The sequence below is a fragment of the Sorex araneus genome, chromosome 8 (assembly GCF_027595985.1).
Source record: "Sorex araneus isolate mSorAra2 chromosome 8, mSorAra2.pri, whole genome shotgun sequence".
Taxonomy (NCBI): Eukaryota; Metazoa; Chordata; class Mammalia; order Eulipotyphla; family Soricidae; genus Sorex; species Sorex araneus.
In genome coordinates, this window is record NC_073309.1 from 41,202,162 (window position 1) to 41,226,509 (window position 24,348).

The 24,348-nt window shown below is 41.6% G+C and overlaps 1 protein-coding gene and 1 non-coding gene across 11 annotated transcripts in view; both read left to right on the forward strand.

Annotated features, from left to right (window-relative positions):
• LOC101544838 (zinc finger protein 383) overlaps positions 1-24,338 on the forward strand; it is a 62,898-nt gene extending 38,560 nt beyond the window's left edge. For 2 of the 10 annotated variants that reach the window (XM_055145124.1, XM_055145125.1), the window contains one exon: positions 1,686-3,778. In XM_055145124.1, coding sequence (XP_055001099.1) covers positions 1,686-3,133 — 1,448 coding nt within the window. In that variant the 3' untranslated portion in view covers positions 3,134-3,778. Of the gene's footprint in view, positions 1-1,685; positions 8,333-9,032; positions 10,780-12,725; positions 12,802-13,596; positions 14,066-17,026; positions 17,154-18,199; positions 18,293-20,344 lie in introns of those variants that run through there. The other 8 variants (XM_055145127.1, XM_055145130.1, XM_055145129.1 and 5 more) reach the window with 8 other exon arrangements.
• On the forward strand, positions 13,686-13,792 carry LOC129406943 (U6 spliceosomal RNA). Its single transcript, XR_008631350.1, has one exon. It is a non-coding gene; the product is annotated as a U6 spliceosomal RNA (small nuclear RNA).
• Positions 24,339-24,348: the final 10 nt, after the last annotated feature.

Sequence of the window (24,348 nt, forward strand, 5' to 3'; positions counted from 1 at the left end):
CTCTACCTCCCAAACTCCCACTGTTTTTATACATGCAAGGTATGTGCTTTACCACTATCCACACCCCCAGCCCAGAAGTGAGATTTTTTCTTTTTGGGTCATACCCGGTGATGCTCAAGGAGTTACTCCTGGCTCTCTACTCTGGAATTACTCCTGGTGTTGCTCGGGGGATTATATGGGGGATCATACCTAGGTTGGCTGCATGCAAGGCCTTCCCCATTTTACTATCACCCCAGTAAAGGGATTCGTAATAATTTTTTCTTCAACTCTTTGAAAATATCAAATTAATTGCCTTCAAATCTCTGTTGTTTCTAGTGATAGGTTAGTATTACTCATTGTTTCCCTTCACATATGTCATTTTTATTCGCTGACATATGTGAAAAAAAGATTTTATCTTTTTTCCCCCTATAGTCAACCCTTTCACCATTATATACCTGGAATTTTTTTAGTTTCTCTTAACGTTGTTGAACTTCTTGGATCTGGTCATGCATAGGGCTTTCTTCTGTGCTCAGACCATATGCAGTGCCAGAATAGAACAAGGGTTGGCTGCATGCAAGGCAAGCAGTTAGCTCCTGTACTATTTTATCTATCCATTTAGGTTATTTTTCATCAAATTTGGGATTTTTAGGTATTATTTCTTCAAGTACTTACTCTATTTTTTTCCTGTCTTCCTGAGTTCCTATTATACAATTAGATAGTTTGACAGTATCTGACAAGTTTCTGTGATTCTTTAAAAATATTTTTCAAATATTTTGTGTTTGTGTGTTGGAGGGGCATTCAGACCCTGTGGTGCCCAGGGTTATTGCTAACTTGGTATTCCTGGGACCTTGTGATTCTTGTGATTGAATATAGACTTTCCAGTGCGTAGAACATGTACTCAGCTTGTTGGGCTATATTAGTGATCCTTTCAGGCATTCTTTTTTTTTTTTTTTTGTAAAGTCTCATTTTATTCCATTTATTCTACACTTTAAATGACTTCAGTTTTTTGCACACAATCCCATCTAAGCCTGTTTTATAGTCTCTAAAGCTCTAACATTAATAATCAAAGACCAATTATACAATGACTGAGTGTCCATTTTCCACCACCAATGGTCCCAGCATTCCTCCCACCATCCCCACCCATCCCCACTTTTCGGGCATTCTTGGTGGTCCTCTGTGGCAGAGCATCAAACCTGGGCTCCCACATGCACCCTCCCTTTGAGTCATTTCCCTGGTCTCTTTAGAGCTTTTTGGGATTTTTGTTTTTTAGGTCACACCTGGTGGTATTGAGATGTTGCTGAGGGCTCTTAAACATAGGCCTCCCACAAACAAAGCATGTATTACAGTCCTTTGAGCTATCTCCCTGGCCTGGATCTCTGTTTTTTATGGAATCTTTGTTGAGTCTTTCATTCTGTTCTCCAATTTAGTTAATTCTGATACTCTATCCAGTTTACTGGTTCTGTTATGAACTCAGAATTGTTGTATTTTTCTGGTAACTTCAATTTTAGTTATTTTCCTTTTGTTCTTTGAATATATTTGCAGTATTAGCTTTGAAATACTTCCCCCTAAACAAGTATCTGCCCCATCAGCAACTAACTGTTTCTATTCGGCTGCAGTTTCTCCTGAGTACGTATTATTCTTTCTAGTTTCTTTGAAAACTGGTTATCAGAGTTTAAGTTTATATGCAGGTATTTTTCTCCATCCAGGGAAGCATTGCCCAGAAAATCAGAAACAGCAACAGGAACTCTTTAAACAAACCTGCTCTAGTGACAAAGCAGAAATTCAAGAGAGAAAAGACTCCAAGCCTTTGTTTGGGAAAGTACACAAAAACAGCACTTCAAAGGAATTCTGCCCCCCACCTGAAGAACAGCCAGTAAGGTTTGAGAAGGACAATGCAGTAGAGAACTTAGGGCTCAGCCCTGACCCGAGGACCAGCCTCACAGAACTAGACAAAGTGCTGCATGGCTTAGAAGAATCAGAATTTGGAGCAATAAAATACAGAGAGTTTGGGCTAAAATTTATCAAGGAGTCAAACCTACTCAGCCTCCAGAAGACACACACAGAGTGGGGACAGTGCTTTGACAGTATGCCAGAACTCATCAAAAACGAAAGGGCATACCCTGGGGGAAAGCCCTATGTGTGTAGAGAATGTGGACAAGGTTTTACCTGGAAATCAAACCTCTTTGCACACCAGAGGATACACTCAGGGGTCAAACCTTATGTGTGCAAGGAATGTGGCCAGAGCTTTAGCCTGAAATCGAACCTCATCACACACCAGAAGACACACTTTGGGGACAAGCCTTATATTTGCAGGGAATGTGGGTGTGGTTTTCGCCAGCATTCACACCTTATCCGACATAAGAAGATCCATTCAGGAGAGAAGACTTATGTTTGCAGAGAATGTGAGCAAGGCTTTAGCCAGAAGTCACACCTCGTTAGTCATGTAAGGACACACACAGGAGAGAAACCTTATTTATGTACAGAATGTGGGCGTCACTTTAGCTGGAAGTCCAACCTGAAGACACACCAGAGGTTACATTCGGGGCTTAAACCTTTCATGTGTCTGGAGTGTGGTCAGCACTTTAGCCTGAAGTCAAACCTCAAGAAACATCAGAGATCACACACTGGAGAGAAGCCATTTGTATGCAGAGAGTGTGGGCGAGCCTGTACCCGGAAATCAACCCTTATCTCACACCAGAGGATCCACTCCGGGGAGAAGCCGTTTGTCTGCAGGGAATGTGGCCGAGGCTTTAATCATAAGTCAGGCCTCATCTCACACCAGAGGACACATTCAGGGGAGAAGCCTTTCGTATGCAGGGAGTGTGGTAGAAGCTTTAACCAGAAGCAAAACCTATTTAGGCATAGGAGGACACACACTGATGATAGGGCCTTCGTGTGCAGAGAGTGTGGGCAGGGCTTCTCTGATAAGGTAACTCTCATTGCACACCAGGACACTCATTTTGGGGGGAGGCCTCATGTGTGTAGCGAATGTGGGCAAGGCTTTAGCAGGCAGTCACACCTAATTCGGCATCAGAGGATGCATACAGGAGAGAAGCCTTTTATTTGCAGGAAGTGTGGTCGAGGCTTTAGTCAGAAATCAAACCTCGGCAGACATATCAAAGGACACACTCAGGATGAAAACCTCGTGAAATGAAACCATTAACCAGGAGTTAGCTTCATATGTTTGAGGGGATACCTAGAGCTGTGGCTTAATCATGTTAGCAGTTGCCACATATAAAAATAGACATACTATATGTGATGGGAATGCGCATAGTACTGTAATAGGCTCACTCTGAAGAACTGCTGGCCTCTTTCTCTGACTTGGTGATTGTGGGAGGTTTCTCAGGTAAATTGATGCAGTTATTTCTAAATAAACTGAATTTAGTAAATGGTTATTATTTTAATGTCAAAGTTCACTTGAACACTCCTTCCACAGTAATCTCAATATGAGTGAACAATATTAGTGCTGGTCTCAAATTTCAAAAACAAGGTACTTGAGGGGCTGGAGCAATGATAGCCCAGCAGGTAGGACCTTTGCCTCGCACGCAGCCAACCTGGGTTTGATCCCCACCACCCTACATAGTTCCCTGAACAAGGTACTTGACAGAAATCAAGATTGTGTTCATCTTGGGGCTGGAGTGATAGAACAGCGGGTAGGGCATTTGCCTTGCAGGCGGCAGATCCAGATTCGAATCCCAGCATCCCATATGGTCCCCCCGAGCACCGCCAGGAGTAATTCCTGAGTGCATGAGCCAGGAATAACCCCTGTGCATCGCCGGGTGTGACCCAAAAATCAAAAGCCAAAAAAAAAAAAGATTGTGTTCATCTTGCTTTTGCTTCCCCAGAGCATGACACAGTCAGCTTCAGGAAGTGTTTGGGAAATGGTGAGTTCATGGAAACACATATTATGTGTATTAACACATACTATCTACAAATAACTGATAGGTGAGAAGGATTGTAATTAATTAAGGATTGTAATTAATTAGGTTTGAAGAACAGACTAATTCCAGGTTTAAAGAAGACATTTTTTTTTTTTGCATTAAAAAATATTGTATTAATCACTGAGTTGGAGAGAGATCTTTTTAATATACCTTCATTTGTTTCTTGGATTTCTTTGATTTCCAGGTTGAATCTATACAAAAGATAATACAGATGTGTGTGTGTGTGTGTGTGTGTGTGTGTGTATGTATGTTGCTCTGGAGCACTTTTCAGTTTCCTTTAAGCATCCTGAATTGTCATCTCACAACATGAAATACGAGGCTAGTCTAAATACTGATGCGAAAAAAATGAAGGCATAAGACTGAGAACATTCAGACCTGGGAATACTAAGTGATGTTTAATAAACTTCCAAATTTGCTCAGTTTTTAATGTTAGGTTTCAATAGACAACTGGGTTAACTGCCTGAAAATTTTCTTTTGAAGATTCTAATCTGAGTGCTGACATGGGAGTAAGAATTGGTAGAGAAAAGCCCTATTTTTCAGCTGATTTTTGCTTGTCTCCCAGAGTTTGAATGTATGTGAGCCTTCGTTGCCAGCAGTGCTTTGTTTTTTCTTGTTTAAAGTGTGTCAAACTTAAGGCAAAATATTTTAGTTTTATGCACTAATACTGACAATTGAAAATAATATTCCAAAAAGTTCCAATTTATGGCAGTAGGTTTGGGGATGGGGATGCTTTGGGGCCACAACACCAAATCTGGCCAGGATGTACTCTGCACTCCGTGAGAACTCTATATGGTGCTGGGATTGAACTCGGGTCTGCTGTGTGCAGGCAAGTACCCCACTCCTCACCTCCTCAACTATCTTGATGGCTCTGTGCCAGAAAGTTTGATTCAGTGTTTTCATTCATTTCTCTTTTTACTTATTATGGAACTGTGGTTCTTTATGTTCATCCACCAGAGGATGTTTGGGGTCCTTTCCAGTGACCTGCATGATCAGCAAGCTAGGTAATGCTAAGACATTCATTATTTGCTATTTTTCAATTGTGTTGAAATTTTGTATCAATAGTACAAAAGCAATGATAGGTAAAATTACTGAGCCTTTACCAGGAATCAAAGTAATGTCAATAATTTGTATAATATGTATATATTATATATATAACAATATGTATATATATTTGAGGGAGTGGTGGGGTAGGGGTTACACTCAGCAGTTAAACTTTTAACTGGTTATTCCCAGCTTGCGCTCAGGAATCCTGTTTTTTTATTTATTGTTTTTGTTTTGGGGTCACACCCAGCGGTGCTCAGGGGTTCATCCGGGCTCTGTGCTCAGGAGCCATTCCAGGCAGACTCCAGGCACCATATGGAATGCCAGGGATTTAACCCAGATTGGCTGCATTCAAGGCAAATGCCCTACCTACTGTACTATCTCTCTGGCTCTAATAAAGTCCATTTTTTTTGGTTTGTTTTGCTTTTCAAGTAAAATAATTTAATTTAGAGAAACTTAGAATATGAAAGAAGGAGAAAGTCTTAAAAAAGAGGCATATTCAAGAGAGAACATGGATTTCTGCAGAAGAAAAAGCAAAGATTGAGGGGCTGGAGAGATAGTACAGTGGGTAGAGCATTTGCCTTACACGCAGCTGATTGATATGGTTCCCTGAGCACTGCCAGGAGTAATTCTTTGAGTGTCACCAGGTGTGGCTCAAAAAACAAAGTAAGGCAAAGAGTGAATGTCAGTTTTTTAATTAATTTCTAAATAGTTTATAATTTTCATTTGTATTTTTTCTTTCAGTCAAGGAATCCTACTTACAGCCTTCTAGAATTTATAGCATTATAGTCAACATATTTTGTGACTTGTGCTATTTTAATTGATAAAGTTTGGTTTTAAACATGAATAATTATTTGAATTTTCATGTGTCTCTTAAAGCAAATGTTTGAATGTATATATTTTAATATCAAAATTAACACAAGTTTATAAATTGTGATGCCTATAGTTACCTTTTCTCCAGTTTTGTATTAGTGATTTGTTTTTAATTTCCTTATCTGATGCTTTGTATTAAGGATTGTCTTCATATTTATTAATTTACATTGTGTTTAACACATGTACTGTTAGGTCTGTGATATAAATGTAGATATAATATAAATGTAATGTAGGCAAAATTCCATTGTGTTTCCCTAGCAGAAGAAATAAGACTTGTTTAAAATTAGTACTCTGATCAGAATTTTATGTTTATGTTAGGAAGCACTTCACCATGTATTTTCATCAACTTTCATTTAATGTAAGGCTATTTCATTTAGAGTTGTAGAATTTTTATTAACATTTCTTCCAAATGTATTTTCCCTCTTAAAGTCATGGAGGAGGGGCTGGAACAAGGGTACAGTGGGCAGGCACTTGCCTTGCACACGGCCAGTCCGGTTTCAATCCTTAGCATCACATATGGATCCCTGAGCCCAATAGGAGTGATCCCTGAAGATTGCCAGATGTGGCCCCGAAAATCCAAATAAATAAAGTAATAAAGCAAACTTGGCGGGGCTGGAGTAATAGCACAGTGGGTAGGGCATTTGCCTTGCACACGGCTGACCTGGGTTCGTTTCCAGCATCCCATATGGCCCCCTGAGCACCATCAGGAGTAATTCCTGAGTGCAGAGCCAGGAATAACCCCTGTGCATCGCCAGGTGTGACCCAAAAAGCAAAAAAAAAAAAAAAAAAAAGCAAAATTGGGTCCCATTCATTGCTTCTAATTATCATTTTTCTTAATCTTCTGAAATATAATTAAATGGATTGTTTTCTAGAGCCGTATTAAAGCATTTGTATTGATTGAAAAATAAAATTTCAAACTAGCATGGCAACAGAAATATCACATAGAAGTGTTAGTGTGTCATTGTTTTAATAGAGGTTATATTTATTTTGTTTCTTATTTTTGAGTCACACCCCACAATGCTCAGGGGTTACTCCTGGCTCTGCACTAAGGAATTACTTCTAGTGGTGTTTGGGGGACCGTATTGTTACACCAGGGATGGGTTCCTGGGTCTGCTGTGTGTAAGGTAAGCACCCTATCACTCTGGCCCTGGTTTTCCATTTTTAATGGAAGCATTAGGAGACTGTTAGGCAGGAAGGTCAGAGGAACTAGTTTCCAGTTTTCCAGTTCTTTAAGTATCACTCTTAGAGCAAAGGGCTAGAGATTGCAGATCCTTTTTGCTTTTTCAGAAACATCAAGTCAGTTAAGTGTCAGACTGAGACCCATTTTCTTTTCTTTTTTGTTCACTTCTTTTCTTTTTGTGGCTTTTTTTCGGTCACACCTGACGATGCTTAGATTTTCCTCCTGGCTCTGCACTCTGAATTACAACTTGAGGTGCTCGGTGGACCATATTGGATGCCAGATATTGAACCAGGTGGCTTTGTGCAAGGCAAACCCTCCCGGCTGTCCTATCACTCTAGCCACTAAAACCCATTTTCAAGACTTTTGAAAGGTTTTGGAAATTGACTTCTTTGTTCTTCAGTCTGCTTCCTGAAGTTTAAAGTGTCTCCCCTTTCTGGTTTTTCGTATCTTCAACATTGCATAATCAATGTCCAGTAAGTCACGGTTGAAATGATTAGTATATTTCTAGATTAGGCCCTGATGGAGAGTCCTACCACCATTTGTTTTAGCTGTACATACATTTAGCCAGTCAAGGAACACGCCACTCTACTAGAGATTACTACTAGAAACACATGTTGCATTTGGTCTTATGAGGAGGATAAAAACTTACTAGTTGCAAACTAGATGTTTCTCTAAAGACATAGATATTGCTAGTCAAGAAAGGCACCGGTCTTAAACTCCTAGAGTGAAATGGGGTTAGATAATGATCTAGACACACCTACCCACATATAACTTCTCAATCCTCAACTCAAAGGCCACCCCAGTCGGCCTCACTTCCCCTCAGAACCCCTCAACGCCAGGTCCACGATCTGTCACACAACGACCTTTTATCCCAGGGTGTACACACCCGCGCTGCAACCGTCACAGCCAAAGTGTCTCCCCCAAGCATCCCATCACAGTCCCCCAAATCCTCACACAGTTGCCGCAGGTCACTCTGCTGGCTGAGCCCACCCAAGGCGGCACCTTCTAGTCCCGTTACTCACACCACGGCTGTGGGCTGCGCAGGCGCGAAGCAGAGGCGGGGGGCGGGGTGGGGGCTCAGGGGCCCTCTGGGAAATGTAGTTCCACGAGATGAGTCGCGGTGCCAAGCCTGCTGGGGCTGGTAGTGTTTGTGGAGCCCCAAGGAAAAGCCGAGGAGCTCTTTCCGGACCGGGTGGCAAGTCAGTATCCCAGCCGAACTCTTCGGTTCCGCCCCGCTCTGCCCTGCGGGGGTTTCTGTGAGGTGACGTCGTGAGTCTCCGGTCGCTAGGAGGGTTCCGAACACTAACGACATCCGGAGGTGAGTGGGGCCTCGCTGTGTGTGCTAGCTGGGGGTCGGGACCCGGCGTAGGTGGACGCTGGGACCAGTTGAGCGCCACCTGGGAGACGGCGATGCCACAGTGTATAACAGTGTGACAGGCTGCAGGAGGGGCGGAAGGGCACTGTGTGTATATTTGTGTCTGTGTGTTGGCTACTAGAGTCTGCGGATGAAATAATTGGAAGGTCTATGACAGCAGGGTGTGTGGCATGACCCCTGTCTCTAGGTATAATTTTGAGTAATTGTGACAGGACATGTGACTTTTTCTTTTTCTTTTTGGGCCACACCCAGTGATGCTTACTTCTTGCTTTGCACTCAGGGAGCACTCCTGGTGGGGCTCGGGGAACCAAATGGGATGCCGGGTTGGCTGTGTGCAAGGCAAGTGTCCTACCACAGTACTCTCTAGCCCCGCTTTTTGTAGTATGTCCCAGTGGCTGTGCTTGTACGTGTCTGGCACTCTGTTGGAGTAACTGTGTGTGATTATCCAGTTTTGTGCTAGTTATCATAGGTAAAATTGCAGCTGTGATTGGCGACCTTGCATTTGTGTGTTTGCGTGGCCATTTGTGTTTGAGACCAAACAGTGGATGGTGTCATATAATAGAAAATCTGAATCCCAGGCAGGTTTTATCCAAAGTGCTTGCATGGGTCTGGAGCTATATAGTATAGCGGGTACTATAGCTTGCCTTGCACACAGTTGACCTGGGGTTGATGCCCCACATCACCTAGGGTCCAGGAGCCCTGCCAGAAGTGATCCCTGAGCACAGCAGAAGTGACCAGCCCTCCAAACAAACAGATTGTTGTTTATTTGTAAAGTTTCTTGATTTTTCCCATTATAGGAGTGAAAATCAGGAGTCCTCAGTTCTAAGGGTGTTTTCTTGGAGGAGACCTCACAGTCATGGAAATTTTAACCTAGGTCTCATTCAGTTACCTGTCAGCTCTCTGATCCAGCCAGTCTGAAGACTACTCTTCATGAGATCATCCTCAAATTCCTCTTGATGGGGGGCAGGGGGCATACAATTGAAAATCCAGTATTCCTTTCTTTAGGCCAGAGAATTTGGTATTTTGAGCTTTGTCAAAAGCCCTTACATGTTTGGTGCTGAGAGGCTTGCACTTGGCTCTTTTTCTGACATAACAAATGAACTACATCTTTGGTTTTGACAGTTATTAATACAAAGATGTTTATTTCCTTTACAACTGTGTGTAAAAACAGAACAACAGGTAGCAATTCTCTATACCAGGAGTTGACTGATGCAATCTTTGCCACATATAATTGTACTTAGGGGTGGCTCCCTGCTTTGAAATTCAGGGTTTCTGCATGCAAAGCACGTGCTGCATCCTTTAAAAGATTTCCCTAGCCTAACTCATGCAATCTTCACAGTGAAGAAAGAAAGGTTCTGAGAGATGCATTAACTTGCTCAAGGTCATGTAGCAAATGAGGGAAAGAATAGAGAGTCAGCGCACTATATAAACCCCAAGTCTCTTCTAACACCTTTTTTTGAGGTAGATAATTCATTTCAAATCTAGAAAATAATACTCAGGGCTGGGGAGATGGTACAGTAGTATAATACTTGCCTTGCACATGGCTGACCTGGGTTTGATACCCAGCATCTCTGATATGGTCCCCTGAGCTCTTGTCAGAAGTGATGCCTGAACTCAGAACTAGGAGTAAGCCCTGAATACAGCTGGGTGTGTCTCAAAAAACAAACAACAATAACAACAACAAATCCATACAAAACACTCAAAGGAACATACAACTATATGCAAAAAGAAATTGAAAATTAAAAAAAAAAGATTCAAGGGGGCCAGAGCAATAGAACAGCAGGTAAGGTGCTCTCCTTGCATGTCTCTGATCCAAGTTCGATCCCCCTGGCATCCCATGTGGTCCCTTGAGCTAGCCAGGAGTGATTCCTGAGCACAGAGCCAGGACTAAGCTCTTAGTACTGCCGGGTGTAGCCCCTCTGGGAAAAAAAAAAAAACAGATTCTATTTAGAGCTCCCAGATGCCAAGAATATTATATTGATTCTCCTCCCAGGTTGCAAGGTTCTTCATGGACAGTTTCAGTCGCATTGCTCTAAGGAAATAACTTTCTTTGAGACCCAGTTAACTAGCTCAGGGAAGCTCAGAATTGTTAACTATCCTTGTCTTCAAAATTAAAAAATGTTGACTCTGAGAGGGCAAATAACCTATTTCAGGCTATACACTGTATTGTTGGTTTGGTAATAAAATTTTCCAGTATTTGCTTAGGCTGCATTTTTGTGGAATAATAAAGGGTAATGGCTGCCATCTCTGAAGATATTTCTCTAAAATTTTGCATAGTGGAGCCAGAGCAGTAGCACCGCATGGCACATGGATGACCCAGCTTCAGTCCTCGACATCCTGTATGGCCCCTCAGGCCCCATCAGGAATGATTCCTGAGCAGAGGGCCAGGAGTAAGTGCTGAGTATGACTGCTGGGTGGGACCCTCCTCAAAAAATGGGAGAGATAGTACAGCAGGTGGGGCACTTGTCTTGTGCACAGCCAACGTGGACTCAACCCAAGTTTGGTCTCCAGCATCCTATATGGTTCCCCAAGCCTGCCAGGAGTGATTCCTGAGTGCAGAGTCAAGAGTACCCCTGATCACTTCCCAAAACCAGAAAAAAAATTTTCACATAGCATTGATTCTTCAGGTCATGCAGACTCGATGGTCTCTTGGAAGAGGACCAGTTTTTTTGTTATTGTTGTTTGTTTGTTTCTGTGCCAAACCTGGTATTGCTCAGGGATCATTCCTGGTGGTTTTCTGGGGACTATGTAGTGTTGGGGACTAAACAGGGGTTGGCTGCATTTAAGGTAAGCACCCTACACACTGTATTATCACTCTGGCCACAGAGCACCAATTTTTGAGGCACACTGGTTTGAGTTATTCAAACATTTTTAAACTTTAATTCCAGTTATTGAAAATTTGGGGATAATACCTACCCATGGCATGTTTATGAAGATTATATAACAATATAGAACATGTATAGTGTTACTGTTGCTGTTTATATTACAGAAGGCATAGTAAGATCTATGTATTCATTTATCATAGCATGTTTGCACATCTGCAATGCTTTAAGGCATTATCCCAGCACTAGAGATGAACAAATGGGCATTACAAATCCTAACCCTTTCAAAGAATCCAATTATACTCATAGATAGTAAGTACTAGATAAGGAAAAAAAGTTACATGTTTGTGGTGTTAAATGTTAAGAAATCTGGATAAGGAGAAAGTATGTGATTTGAGGGAGGTTTTCTTTCAGGTAGAATTTCCCTCTTGTGGTAGTGACAGTTGAACAGAGGAATGAAGAGAAAGAGAGAGCCAGGACCAGTAGAGAAGGAAAAAGCAAACAACAAACTTGATGGAGTGTTCACAACATTTGAGGAACTGTAATGAAATCTGTTCCCGGAACCGAAGTGATAGTACAGTGGGTAGGGCACTTGCCTTGCATGCGGCCAACTCAGGTTTGATCCCCAGCATCCCATATAATAACCTGAGCCCCACCAGGACTGACCCCTGAGTAGAGATCCACAAGTAGACCCATTAAAAAGAAAGCTTCCATTTCACGCCTACAGTTCCTACAGTGGGGTGAGCAAGGGAGAAAGAGTAGGAAAGTAGTTGTGGGGACAGGATGCCAGCTGGCATATTAAATAATCCATGTTGGACATATCATCGGATTTAGTTTTTGTTTAGGCTACCTTTCCCCCTTTTTGTTTATTGGGCCACATCCAGCTGTGCTTAGGGCTTACTTCTGGCTCTGTACTCAAGGATCACTGGCAGGGTTGGGGGCCATCTGGAGTGCCAGGGAACCTGGGTCACCCAATTGCAAGGCAAGCACCTTACCTGATGTCTTATCTCTCCAACCCTGAGGCCATATATTCTTTTTTTAAAAAAATATTTAGTTTGAATTGAATCACCATGAGATGCAGTTACAAAGCTTTCATGTTTGAGTTTCAGTCAAACAATGATCAAATACCTATCCCTTCACCAGTGCAGAAATTTTCTACCACCAGTGTCCCCGGTATCCCCCCCCCCCACCTACCACCCCTCCCCCTGCCCTTATGGCAGACAATTTTCCCCACAGTCTCTCTTTACTTTTGAGCATTATAGTTTGCAAGACAGATACTAAGAGGCTATCATTAGGGAGATGCAAGTAAAAACAACAATGAGATATCATCTCACACCATAGAGGCCATATATTCTTCATGTTAGCCAGAACTTCAGGGTTTATTAATTTATTTTGGATTCAATGCCCCACTCATTTTAGAAGCAAGTAGAACTGCTCCACGTTGCCCAAAAAGTCTCAGATCAACAACATGGATCAAGTTTACCATTTCACTCCTTAATGCTCTCTCTTCATAGGACTTCATTCTCCGTAAGAAAGAGCAGAAGAAATAAGGAAAGAATGGCTGTTGGACTTTGTGAAGCCATATCTTGAGTGAGTTGAAGTTTTAAATGTTTCCAGAAATTCCACCACTAAGACTTTTTCAGGTCTTAAGGACACCAGAGTCATTAATAGATCACCCTCGCTGCTTCTCCATTTGTTCGTATGACCCATCTATAAAACTTAGAATTTTTTTAAATTTAGAGATGTGTTTAAATTTGTGATGGAACAGAGTTGACTTTTTACCACCTCTTCTCAAACCAGACCTCCCCAACTACACCTCCCCACGGGAACCACAATCAACATGTTTTTCAAGCCTTCTTGGCCACCTATAGCTCATGAGGGCAAAACAGCACTTAAGGTGTATTTCTCCTCTCCTTAGACCCATAACTTAATTAGCATCTTAATTCTACTTCCTAACATTTGCCATTCTGTATGGACACAGTAATAGACACATTTAGGCTTATAGGGCAACTCTCCTGGGGACATCTCGCCACAGATTCAGATACAGTGCTTAGACTGGATTAATTATTTCTAACCCCACAGGGTCCAAATCTAGTTATTACTTTTTGGATCATGACAGAATTTGTCCATGACCAAGCTCTTAACTTATAGTTAAGCATTATGGCACTTTGGCCAGGCCCATTTCGATGCCAGGGTAGCTCATAGCTCACAGCTTGCCCTAGGTCCATCCAGTCCCATGTTGGGACCCTGCTTTTGGGGATCTAGGAAGTAAGGGCAATTGAGGCTTAAGTCGAGAGAGCAGATGTCCAGGAGGTAATACTATCTGGAGTCAATTAACCTCAAGTTTCAAACTTATCTTTTTAATTGCTTCCTGTGTCCATATAGGAAGTGATTGCTCTGAAGTAACTAACCATGCAAAGGACATTAAGGAGAAGAGAAAAACAAAATTTACAAGTCAGCAGAGTCTGATCACTGTGCTCGCTTTGGCAGCACATATACTAAAATTGGAACGATACAGAGAAGATTAGCCTGGCCCCTGCACGAGGATGACACGCAAATTCGTGAAGCGTTCTGTATTTTTGGACTGGAGCGATAGCACAGTGGGTAGGGCATTTGCCTTGCTCACATCCGACCCTGGTTCGATTCCTCTGTCCCTCTTGGAGAGTCTGGCAAGCTAACGAGAGTATCCTGCTCACACGGCAGAGCCTGGCAAGCTCCCCATGGCATATTCAATATGCCGAAAACAGTAACAACAAGCCTCACAATGGAGACATAACTGGTGCCCGCTTGAGCAAATTGATGAACAATGGGATGACAGTGCTACAGTGCTACAGAGTCTGATCAGGAGGCAAAGGTAATTGACAGGTTGGGAAAGCAATCAACAAGCCCAAGCTCCCTGTGGCCTGGGAGAAAAGACAAATCAATGTTATCCTACACTAGAAGGAGGAAATAGGGGTTAGAGATTAGGTTAGAGATTAATCCTGGAGTGTGAGAGGCAGAAAGAAGTCAAGACTGACTAACTACAAAGGGGTAGAGAGTTGGCTTCATGGACTGGAGGATGCTTTCATATGGTAGCCCTCGGTTTAATCCCTGGCATTGTATGGTTTCCTAGTACTGCTGAGACTTGTATTGAGCACACCTCGGGGGAAAGAGGGAGGGAAAACCAGGGTTTGATTCCTGATACCCCATGCCATGCCAGGAGTGACCCCTGAGTGCAGAGCCAGAAGAAAGCCATGAGCACAGCCAGGTATCCCATACCACCACCACCACCACCACCCTCGCAAAAAATTACAGTGGCCACTGATGTAGCCATAGTCACTATATGACTCTTGCAAATAGAGATGTATGTTTTTTGTTTTTAGGGTACACAGCCTGTGCGCTGGAGATAGAATCTAGGGCCTCAACCAGGTGAGGCAGGCGCTATCACTCTAAGCCATGACCTCACCATTTTTAATGTAGCACTGAAAAATTTAACCTCTTTATATGAGGTTTTATATGAATTTTAAAATTGAGCCCTTGTATACAACGCATGTTTTATTTCTTTGGGGCAGGGGGCAGTGGTGTTGTGGGTAGTGGTATTGGCCCACACTCAGCTGTGCTCAGGATTACTCCTGGCTGTGTGATCAGGGATCACTTCTGGTGGTGCTTGGAGACTTACACAGTGCTGGGGACTGAACCCTGGTCAACAGTGTGTAAGGCAAGTGCCATACCTGCTGTACTATCTCTCTGGCCTCTTTCCTTATACTTCTTAAAGCTCTTTGCTATGTGACCCCAAACTTACTTCTTCCTTTTACTGTTTTCTTTTTTGACATTTGAGCCCATTATATGTAGGGGCCAGATGGGATGCCAGGAATTGAACCCAGGTTGCCACATGCAAGGCAAGCCCCTGTCAGCTCTGACTCCTGGAACCCCAGTTTTGATCCCTGCCACTGTCTGACCTCTTGTACATCTTGTACATTGGAAGATGTAACCCTGATAGTCACCAGCACTGCCCAACTTAATTCTGAACTGTCAGACTAGTACCAGCAGAACTGAGAATCAGACAGGAGACTTCTGGTCCCCTGAGCACTGAACTCTTAGAGTTAAAGTATATTGTATCTATAAATACAATTATACTATAAAAACAGATAGCTTCTCCTCATACAGCTTTTGTAGTTCAGTGGTCTAGTCTAAATGTTTACTTATGAGCATGTAAGTTTATTCCTAGATTTTTTTTTAGATATTCTTCCAATGAAAATTCTTTTTATGTTGTTTATTTCTGTTTTGGTCCCACAACCAGGGATGCTCAGGAATTACTCCTGGCAGTGCCCAGAAGACCATATAGGATACTGGGGATCGAAGTCAGGTCAACTGTATGCAAGGCAAGCATTCTACTCATTGTACTATCCATTCCTCTCCCAGTGAAAATTCTTTTTTTTTTTTTTTTAAATTTTTTATTTATTTTTATTTTTTTTTTCATTTTTTTTTAAATTTATTTATTTTTAATTAGAGAATCACCGTGAGGGTACAGTTACAGATTTATACACTTTTGTGCTTATACTTCCCTCATACAAAGTTTGGGAACCCATCCCTTCACCAGTGCCCATTCTCCACCACCCGTAAACCCAGTGTCCCTCCCACCCTCCCCAATCCCATCTCCCCCCCCACCCCACCCTGCCACTGTGGCAAGGCATTCCCTTCTGTTCTCTCTCTCTAATTAGCTGTTGTGCTTTGCAATAAAGGTGTTGAGTGGCCGCTGTGCTCAGTCTCTAGCCCTCATTCAGCCCGCAACTCCCTTCCCCCACATGGCCTTCGACTACAATGTAGTTGGTGATCGCTTCTCTGAGTTGCCCTTTCCCCGGAACGTGAGGCCAGCCTCGAAGCCATGGAGTCAACCTCCTGGTACTTATTTCTACAGTTCTTGGGTGTTAGTCTCCCACTCTGTTATTCTATATACCATAGATGAGTGCAATCTTTCTATGTCTGTCTCCCAGTGAAAATTCTTATCTAAAGCTCTTCACTTAATTTTATTCCAGGACATTTTTTTTTTAAATTTCTTCTTGCATATATAGAGTTAACATTTTAAACCATACCCTTTTGTTTAAGTCTTGCTCTGACACATTTTATATTCCAGTTTTGGAAACAGAGGGGCTTTCTTTTTTCTTTTTGCACCATACGTGGTGGTGCTCAGGAATCACTTCTGGTGGGGCTCAAAATTAGCACATGAAAGGCAAGCCTTGTATTCATTCTGACCCCTATGGGAATTCTTTCTATAAACATTTCTTGATATTTACTTTAATGTTACGTAAATTAATTTTTTCCTATGTAGTTGTCTCTTACCTTTCACACTGTAGCACTGTAGCACTGTGTTCATAGATTTGCTCAAGTGAGCACCAGTAACGTCTCCATTGTGAGACTTGCTGTTACTGTTTTTGGCATATTGAATATGTCACAGGTAGCTTGCCAGGCTGTGCCGTGCAGGGAGGATACTCTCGGTAGCTTGCCAGCCTCTCTGAGAGGGATGGAAGAATTGAACCTGGGTCGGCCACATGCAAGGCAAATGCCCTACCTGCTGGGCTACCGCTCCAGTCCACAAATGCGTAAAATTTTCACAAATGTGTAAAATTTTCAGGAGATAAGTTTGCTAAGATTAGTATAAAAATTTCAAGAGAGAAGCCTGCAAATATTTCTCTTTCTTTCTAAAAATTTGACAAGCCTAAGCATAATTATTTTCATCACAACTTTCAGCTCTTTGAGCTCTGGCAGAATTGATTTTTTTTGTTGTTGTTTGAATTGTATGGAAACACATGACCGACAAGAATTGTTTTTCTCTCAGGGGTTGGTAACCTTCAGGGATGTGGCCATAGATTTTTCCGAAGAGGAATGGGAATGGCTGGACTCATCTCAGAAAGATTTACACAGAGATGTCATGTTGGAGAACTACAGGAATTTGGTATGGCTTGGTAAGGATATCTCTCCTCCATGATCCAAAATCTTTTCCTCTGGGATGTTTTTGTCTCCTCTTGGAACTGTCTAGAGCATCTTAAATACTTAGCTGAATTTCTGCTTCTTGTTTCAGGAGATTATTTGGACATTTTTTGAACTAGGAATGAGTACTTGTTGGGACTGGAGCGATAGTACAGCCGGTGGGGCATTTGCCTTGCACAAGGCAATCCAGGTTCTATCCCTGGCATCCCATATGGCCCTCTAAGCCCCACCAGAAGAGATTCCTGAGAATAGAGCCAGGAGTAAGCCCTAAGCACCACCAGGTGTGGCCTAAACCACCACCCTATCCTGCCCCCTTACCACCAAAAGAAGTTCTTTTTGTTGTAGAAGGATGATTTGGAGTAGAATAACGTGGGAATTAATTTTTCAGGTTGCAAATATTGGGGTTCCACTCTTGACCTAGAGAATAAGAAACTCTGAGATAGTCTATTTTAATGAAAACTTCAAATCATTGATTGCCATTAAAGTTTGAAAGCCACAGTGGTTTCTTTTTTTTTTTTTTTTTTTTTTTTTTTTTTTTTTTTTTGCTTTTTGGGTCACACCCAGCGAATTACTCCTGCCGGTGCTTGGGGGACCATATGGGATGCCGAGGATCGAACCTGGGTCGGCCGCGTGCAAGGCAAACGCCCTACCCGCTGTGCTATCACTCCGGCCCCCACAGTGGTTTCTGATTCAGTAGTTCTATACTGGATCTGAGAAATTTTACATTTCTAAGTTTCTAGCTAATGGTGCATCTGCTCTATTACTTCAACTGCTGTTTTTCTCCATGCAAAAGTGTCATTATCATCCCAGCCCTCCTCTTTTTTGTGTGTGTGTGATGCAAATGATCAGTCCTGACACCACATATGGAGCACACACTCATACACTACCCACAGCCCTTTCCCTAACCTCAACCCCTCTAGGGTCCTTCCCTGCCCAAGAACAAGAGATTGTGTTGCAGTCCTGGAATAGCTGTTGATTTGTGTGTTTGTCTCTGCTCTCCTTTTTCTCCTATTGTAAACAGGACTCTGCCTCGCTAAACCCAACATGATCTTACTGGATCAAGGGAAAGGACCATGGACAGTAGCGAGAGAGGTGTCAGGGGGGCAGTATGCTGGTGAGTGAGGGGGTGCAGGGCAGGATGGCTGTCTTTTTTTTTTTTTGGTCACATCCAGCCATGCTCAGGAGTTACTCCTGTCTCTGCGCTTAGATATTACTCCCGAGGTGCTGGGGGACCATATGGAATGCCAGGGATTGAACCTGGGTAGGCTGTGTGCATTTCAAATGTCCTACCTGTGTACTATTAGTCCGATCCCAGGGATGGCTATCTAAGTGCCAGCCCAGATGATAACAAGCAGAGTGTCCTGACTGGAGGCTTTCCTGGCTGAACTGAATCTCTTCAGTATGCATATCCTTAATAACCCTACCTATAGAAAAGCTTTACTTTTCTGTTTTTATCAAATTGTACTTGCTAATGCCTTGTACATCATTGCCGGGGTGCGACCAAAAGGTTAAAATAAACAAATTCATTCTATTATATAAATGAACAAAGCTTTCTGCCCCAGGTTTTTTCTTTTTTGTTTTGTGTCAACCTAGTTTTGAGATAGCTTTTTTTAATAGATGGGAAATTGCTAAAGAAAAAGCTATTTGATTAACTGAAAAAATAACCTATAAAATATTCTATAAGCATATCAAAATAGAAAATGATTCTGTTACTTAAGTGACCACATTTTGGAAGCCTGATCTTGAAAATCAAGTACATGTTTTTTTATTTTGGTTTTTGGATCACACCTGGTGCTTAGGGATCACTTCTGGTGGACTCAGAGGATCATGTGGAGTGCTAGAAATCGAACCCAGGTCAGCCACATGCCAGGCTACAACCTGTAATCTCGTTCCAGCCCCTAAAATCAAGGACATGTTCTATTAGAACTATTCTTTAGCTTGTGAGTTTTGATCTTAGTTTTTCTGATACTAATGCTGATAATCTACTAACTAACCCTGTATATTGTATTTAAATGTACAAATTCATCTCTCTCTTTTGAGTTTAAAAAAGGAGCAGGACCTCTATCTCAGATTTTTTTTTCTACTAAGTGCTGGGCACTAACTTTTTTGTGTGGAATATTTAGCTCTTTTCTTTATGGGATTAAAAAAAAGGTTATTTTTTTTAATTGAGATTATCTTTAAAAATTAGATTTGTGTGGCTGGAGAGGTAGTACGCTGCGTAAGACATTTGTTTTGCACACAGCCTACCTGGGTTTATTCCCTTGCATCTCAGATGGTCCCTTGAGCATGGCCAGGAGTGATTCCTGAGCACAGAGCAAGGAGTAACCCCTGAGCTTCACCCAGTATGACCCAGAAACAAATAAAAACAAAGAAAATAGTTTTTCTACCTTTCAGCAATCAGTATACACTACTGAAAGTATTTAGTAGCTATTCTGTAAATAATCTTTCTTTTTTGAGTTTTTGGGCAACACCAAGCTGTTCTCAGGGCTTACTCCTTGCTCTCTGCTGCTCAGGGATCACCCCTTGAGGACTCTGGGTACCATATGGAGTGCCAGGGACCCAGGTTGGTTGGCTGCATGCGAGGAAGCACCCTATCCACTGCACTGTTGCTCTGGTATCTATAAATAACATTTTTCTCTGAATAATGATATAAGCTGACCTCCTGATTTCTTCTAGGTAAAGGAAAAATAAAATCCAATAATGTTCTGTATTTCTTGACAAAATTTTATATGTTATTGATTAATTGGTTAGCATTTATTTATTTACTTAAAAATGCTGCTATATGCACTGGATTCACTAAGTAGGAAGAAAAAGAAATAAAGACTACCCCTGTCCTCATGGAGCCTTTGGCTTATATAACAGAGCAGCTTGAACGGGAAACTTTTAAGACTGTAATCAAGAAAACTGATTATGATCTAATAACTGTTCCCAGTCCCTTAATTTTTTTGGCTTCTCCAGTTCCATACATCTTATTTCCCTTACTCCTCCTTCCATCATTTTTCTTCATTTATGCTTTCTTTATATTTCACTCACATTTACAGTATTATTTGAGAGGTCAAAATTTTCTCCCTGCCTCCCCTTAATTAAGTTCTTTTCTTCTGTGACAGTTTTTTTCTCCTACGCATAAAGGACAAAAGGAGACATGTACTTTCTTAATATCTTTCAGGTTTGGAGCCTTGGTGTGAAATTAAGGAAATATCTCGAAAGTGGTATATTGATGAAGTGAAAATATCCCAGGCAATGGTAATGAAAACACTTGCACGTTATGTCCCTGAATGCTGCAGTTTCAGAAAACCCTGGAAATATGAGGGTGAATTCAAGCTGCATCAGGGAAATAAAGAGAGTCATTTTAGGCAAATGACACCTCTTAAGGAACTCCCTGCTGTGAGAAGAGGCAATGAATATAATAGTTATGAGAGAAGGATTCTCTTTAAGTCAGTAATTTTAACACAACAGAGACATCCCATAATAAAGCAAGTGCATACATTTGATATTCATGATAAAATTGTTCTCCCAAATTCAGTCCTAATTGCGCATAATAGACTACGTGCAGAGAAGAAACACTTGCTAAGTAATGAGTGTAAAGAATTCAACCAGAATACATACATTCATAAACATATAGGAATCCCTCATGGGGAGAAACCTGAAAATAATGGTTTTTCAAATCTCTTCAGTTTCCACTCATTCCTTGTCCAACATCAAGCCACTCACTTTGGAAAATTACCCCATGGATATGATGAAAGTGATAATGCCTTTAGATGTTACTCTTTCTTTACTCAACCTCAGAGAATTCATGGTGAAGAGAAACAATATGAATGCAATGACTCTGGAAAGGCCTTTAGCCATAACTTCTTTCTCAGTGAGCATCAGAAAACTCATATCGGAGAGAAACCATATGAATGTAAGGAATGTAATAAAGCCTTCAAACGGAGTGCACACCTTGCTCAACATCAGAGAATCCATACCGGAGAGAAACCCTTTGCATGCAACGAATGTGGGAAGACCTTTAGCTATCGCTCTCACCTTAATCAATATCAAAGAATTCATATCGGAGAAAAGCCCTATGAGTGCTTTAAATGTGGGAAATTTTTTCAGACTGACTCACAACTTAATCGACATCACAGAATTCATACTGGAGAAAAACCTTTTGAATGCAGTAAGTGTGGGAAAGCCTTCAGCGATGCTATAATTCTAATTCATCATAGGAGAAGTCATGCAGGAGAGAAACCCTATGAATGCAACAAATGTGGCAAGACCTTCAGTTGTGACTCATATCTTAATCAACATCAAAGAGTTCATACTGGAGGAAACCCTATGTGTGTAATGACTGTGGGAAGGCTTTCCATCAGATCCTGTCCCTTAGGCTATACCAGAGGGTACATGCAGGAGAAAAATCCTTGGACTGTACTGAATGTGGTAATAATTTTTTTTTTATTTGCAATATTTTCTTTTCACAGGGAATATCAGCACGCAGAAATCTTGTAACTCTCATATAGATACAGCACCAACGGTAAGGCAGTCTATTTTTGCATTGTTAAAACTGAAAAGCCCCCAAATAATGCTGGTTACAGTAACATATTATATTGTAGAAGACTTTTTTTTAATTAATAGTTTATTTTTAATTAGTGAGTCAACGTGAGGGTACAGTTACAGATTTATACATTTTTGTGCTCATGTTTCTCCCTTACAAAGTTTGATAACCCATCCCTTCACCAGTGCCCATTCTCCACCACCCGTAAACCCAACATCCCTCCCCCCCTCCCCAGTCCCGTCTCCCCCACCCCACACTGCCACTATGGCAGGGTATCCCTTTTTGTTCTCTCTCTCTGATTAGGTGTTGTGGTTTGCAATAAAGGTGTTGAGTGGCCATTGTGTTCAGTCTCTAGTCTATATTTGGCCCGCATCATCTTTCCCCCACATGACCAACAACCTGAATGTGGTAATAATTTTAGCTGTTCCACAGCCCTTAAACGACATCAGAAAATTCATAATAAACCCCTCTGGTTAAGAAAGAAACCGAGCGCTCAGAGTTTACTGATTTCTTCTTTACACCACTGAAAACTTTATAAAGATACAATATTTGGCACATGGTAGATGCACAATAATTAATGAATCAACAACGTTTGTGGGAGACTAAAGAAATAATTTAATAGCCTGAAGTGTGTGTTTCGCACAAAGAAGCCGCCCCCCCCCCCAAAAAAAAAGAAAGAAACCGTACTCACCACTCAGTTTTGTTTTCTTTTTTACTTGTTGGGTCACACCCAGCGATGCTTAGGAGTTACTCCTGGCTCTGCACTCAGGAATTACTCCTGATGGTGCTTGGGGGACCATGGGATACTGGGATTGAATCAGGGTTGGCTGCATGCAAGGCAAACACCTTACCCATTGTGCTGTCACTCTGGCCCCACTCAGTTCTTATTAAATAAACATCACTAATTTTTTTGGGTAGTTTTTTTATGAATGTGATATGTGTGAAAGAGTCTGTTATTTGAGATAGCATAAATAATAGCTTTTCATTTCTGTCCCTATTTGAGAATTACCTTACTTTTAAGAGTACATAGTTTTGATGAAGTCACAGGTGTGTGTCACAGTGTGGCTAATTATTTTCCTCAACCTATTGATTAATAAGGAATTGGCAAATGTTCCTGTCTGATATTTAGACAGACTTTTTTTAATAGGCAGTAGTGTTTTTTTGTTAATTGCAGCTTTCTATGATTTAGTAAGGTCTTTTGCCATTTAAAAAAGCCTCTTCAAAATAGATTTGTCACATTAAGTCCATAGAAAAATAAGGAAATGAGAAAAATTTGATGGCATGATTTGATACAATTGCAATCAAATCTGAAGTCTGAATTGGTTCCTCATACTTTTATCATTTTTGGGATCCAATAAATTTTTGTTTTAATTTGGATTAGATTTTGCCGCTTGGAAATATAGTCCTGAATTATACATCATGTGTTTGTTTTTTAAAAAATACTTTGCCTTTCATAAACTTATCAACTTTTCTATAGCATCAATATCCTGAAGAGAAACTTCATAATAAATATATGAAAGTTGAATTCATAGCCTTACTAAAGCTGAAAGAATTGTTATATTTGATTTGTTTAATCTGCTTCTCAGGGCCAGAGCAATAGCACAGCGGGTAGGGCGTTTGCCTTGCACGCGGCCGACCCGGGTTCGATCCCTGGCATCCCATATGGTTCCCCAAGCACTGCCAGGAGTAATTTCTGAGTGCAAAGCCAGGAGTAACCCCTGAGCATTGCTGGGTGTGACCCAAAAAGCAAAAAATAAAATAAATAAGTAAATAAATAAATAATTAAAAAAATAAATTAATCTGCTTCTCATCTAGTAAAACCCTGTAATAGAGTTTAAAAAATTGTGGTAGCCGCCGGCTAATGGAGGAAAGAACCTTCCTTCTTGGTCTCTCTCCCCTCCGGGAGAAGGCGTGGTGTCCGACATTTTGTGGGTCCGTTGAGAAGGTACGAACTTGGTGGCGCGGAAAAAAAAAAAAAAATGTGTGCTTTGAACTTGAAACAGCCGCAGGATACAGAGCCAGCCCTAGTCGGGCCCGTGCTCGGCTCCGGCCGGCCGGGTTTTCGGCCCGGGCGCCCATGCCCCTGCAGAGCCGGTGGATGTGGAACAAGCGGGAACCAGAGACAGCTTTAGGAATTGGTTTCTGGCAGAATTTTCCCAGGACTTTATACAGAAATCCAAAACCGCGGGGACGCAGCAGCGTCCGCGCGACTTAACATTTATAATTGTCATCAATGTGAAAGGGTTCCATTTGAACAGGTCAGACTTGGGGGGGAAACTCCAAATAATAACAGTAAGTTTTTGTTGAAATATTGAAGGTTCTTAATGTAACAGCCACCTCTGGACTATGAGCTAAGCAAAAGCCCCACGCTGGCCAACGTGGCGTGGAGTACACCATACTATGAGGCGCAGGAAGGGGGATGAGGGGGAAAAATTAAAAAAAAAAAATGGAAAAGGAAAAAGAGAAAAAAAAAGAGAGAGAGAGAGTTATGTCAACTATAGTGAGTTTTGTGTTGAATTATGGAATGTAATCAAGGTAAAGAAAAAATGAAGTGAAATTCATTAGTTATACAGTAGGGGGTAGGGGGTGGGGGCGGGGGGTAAACTGGGGTTTCTGGTGGTGGAATTTGGGCACTGGTG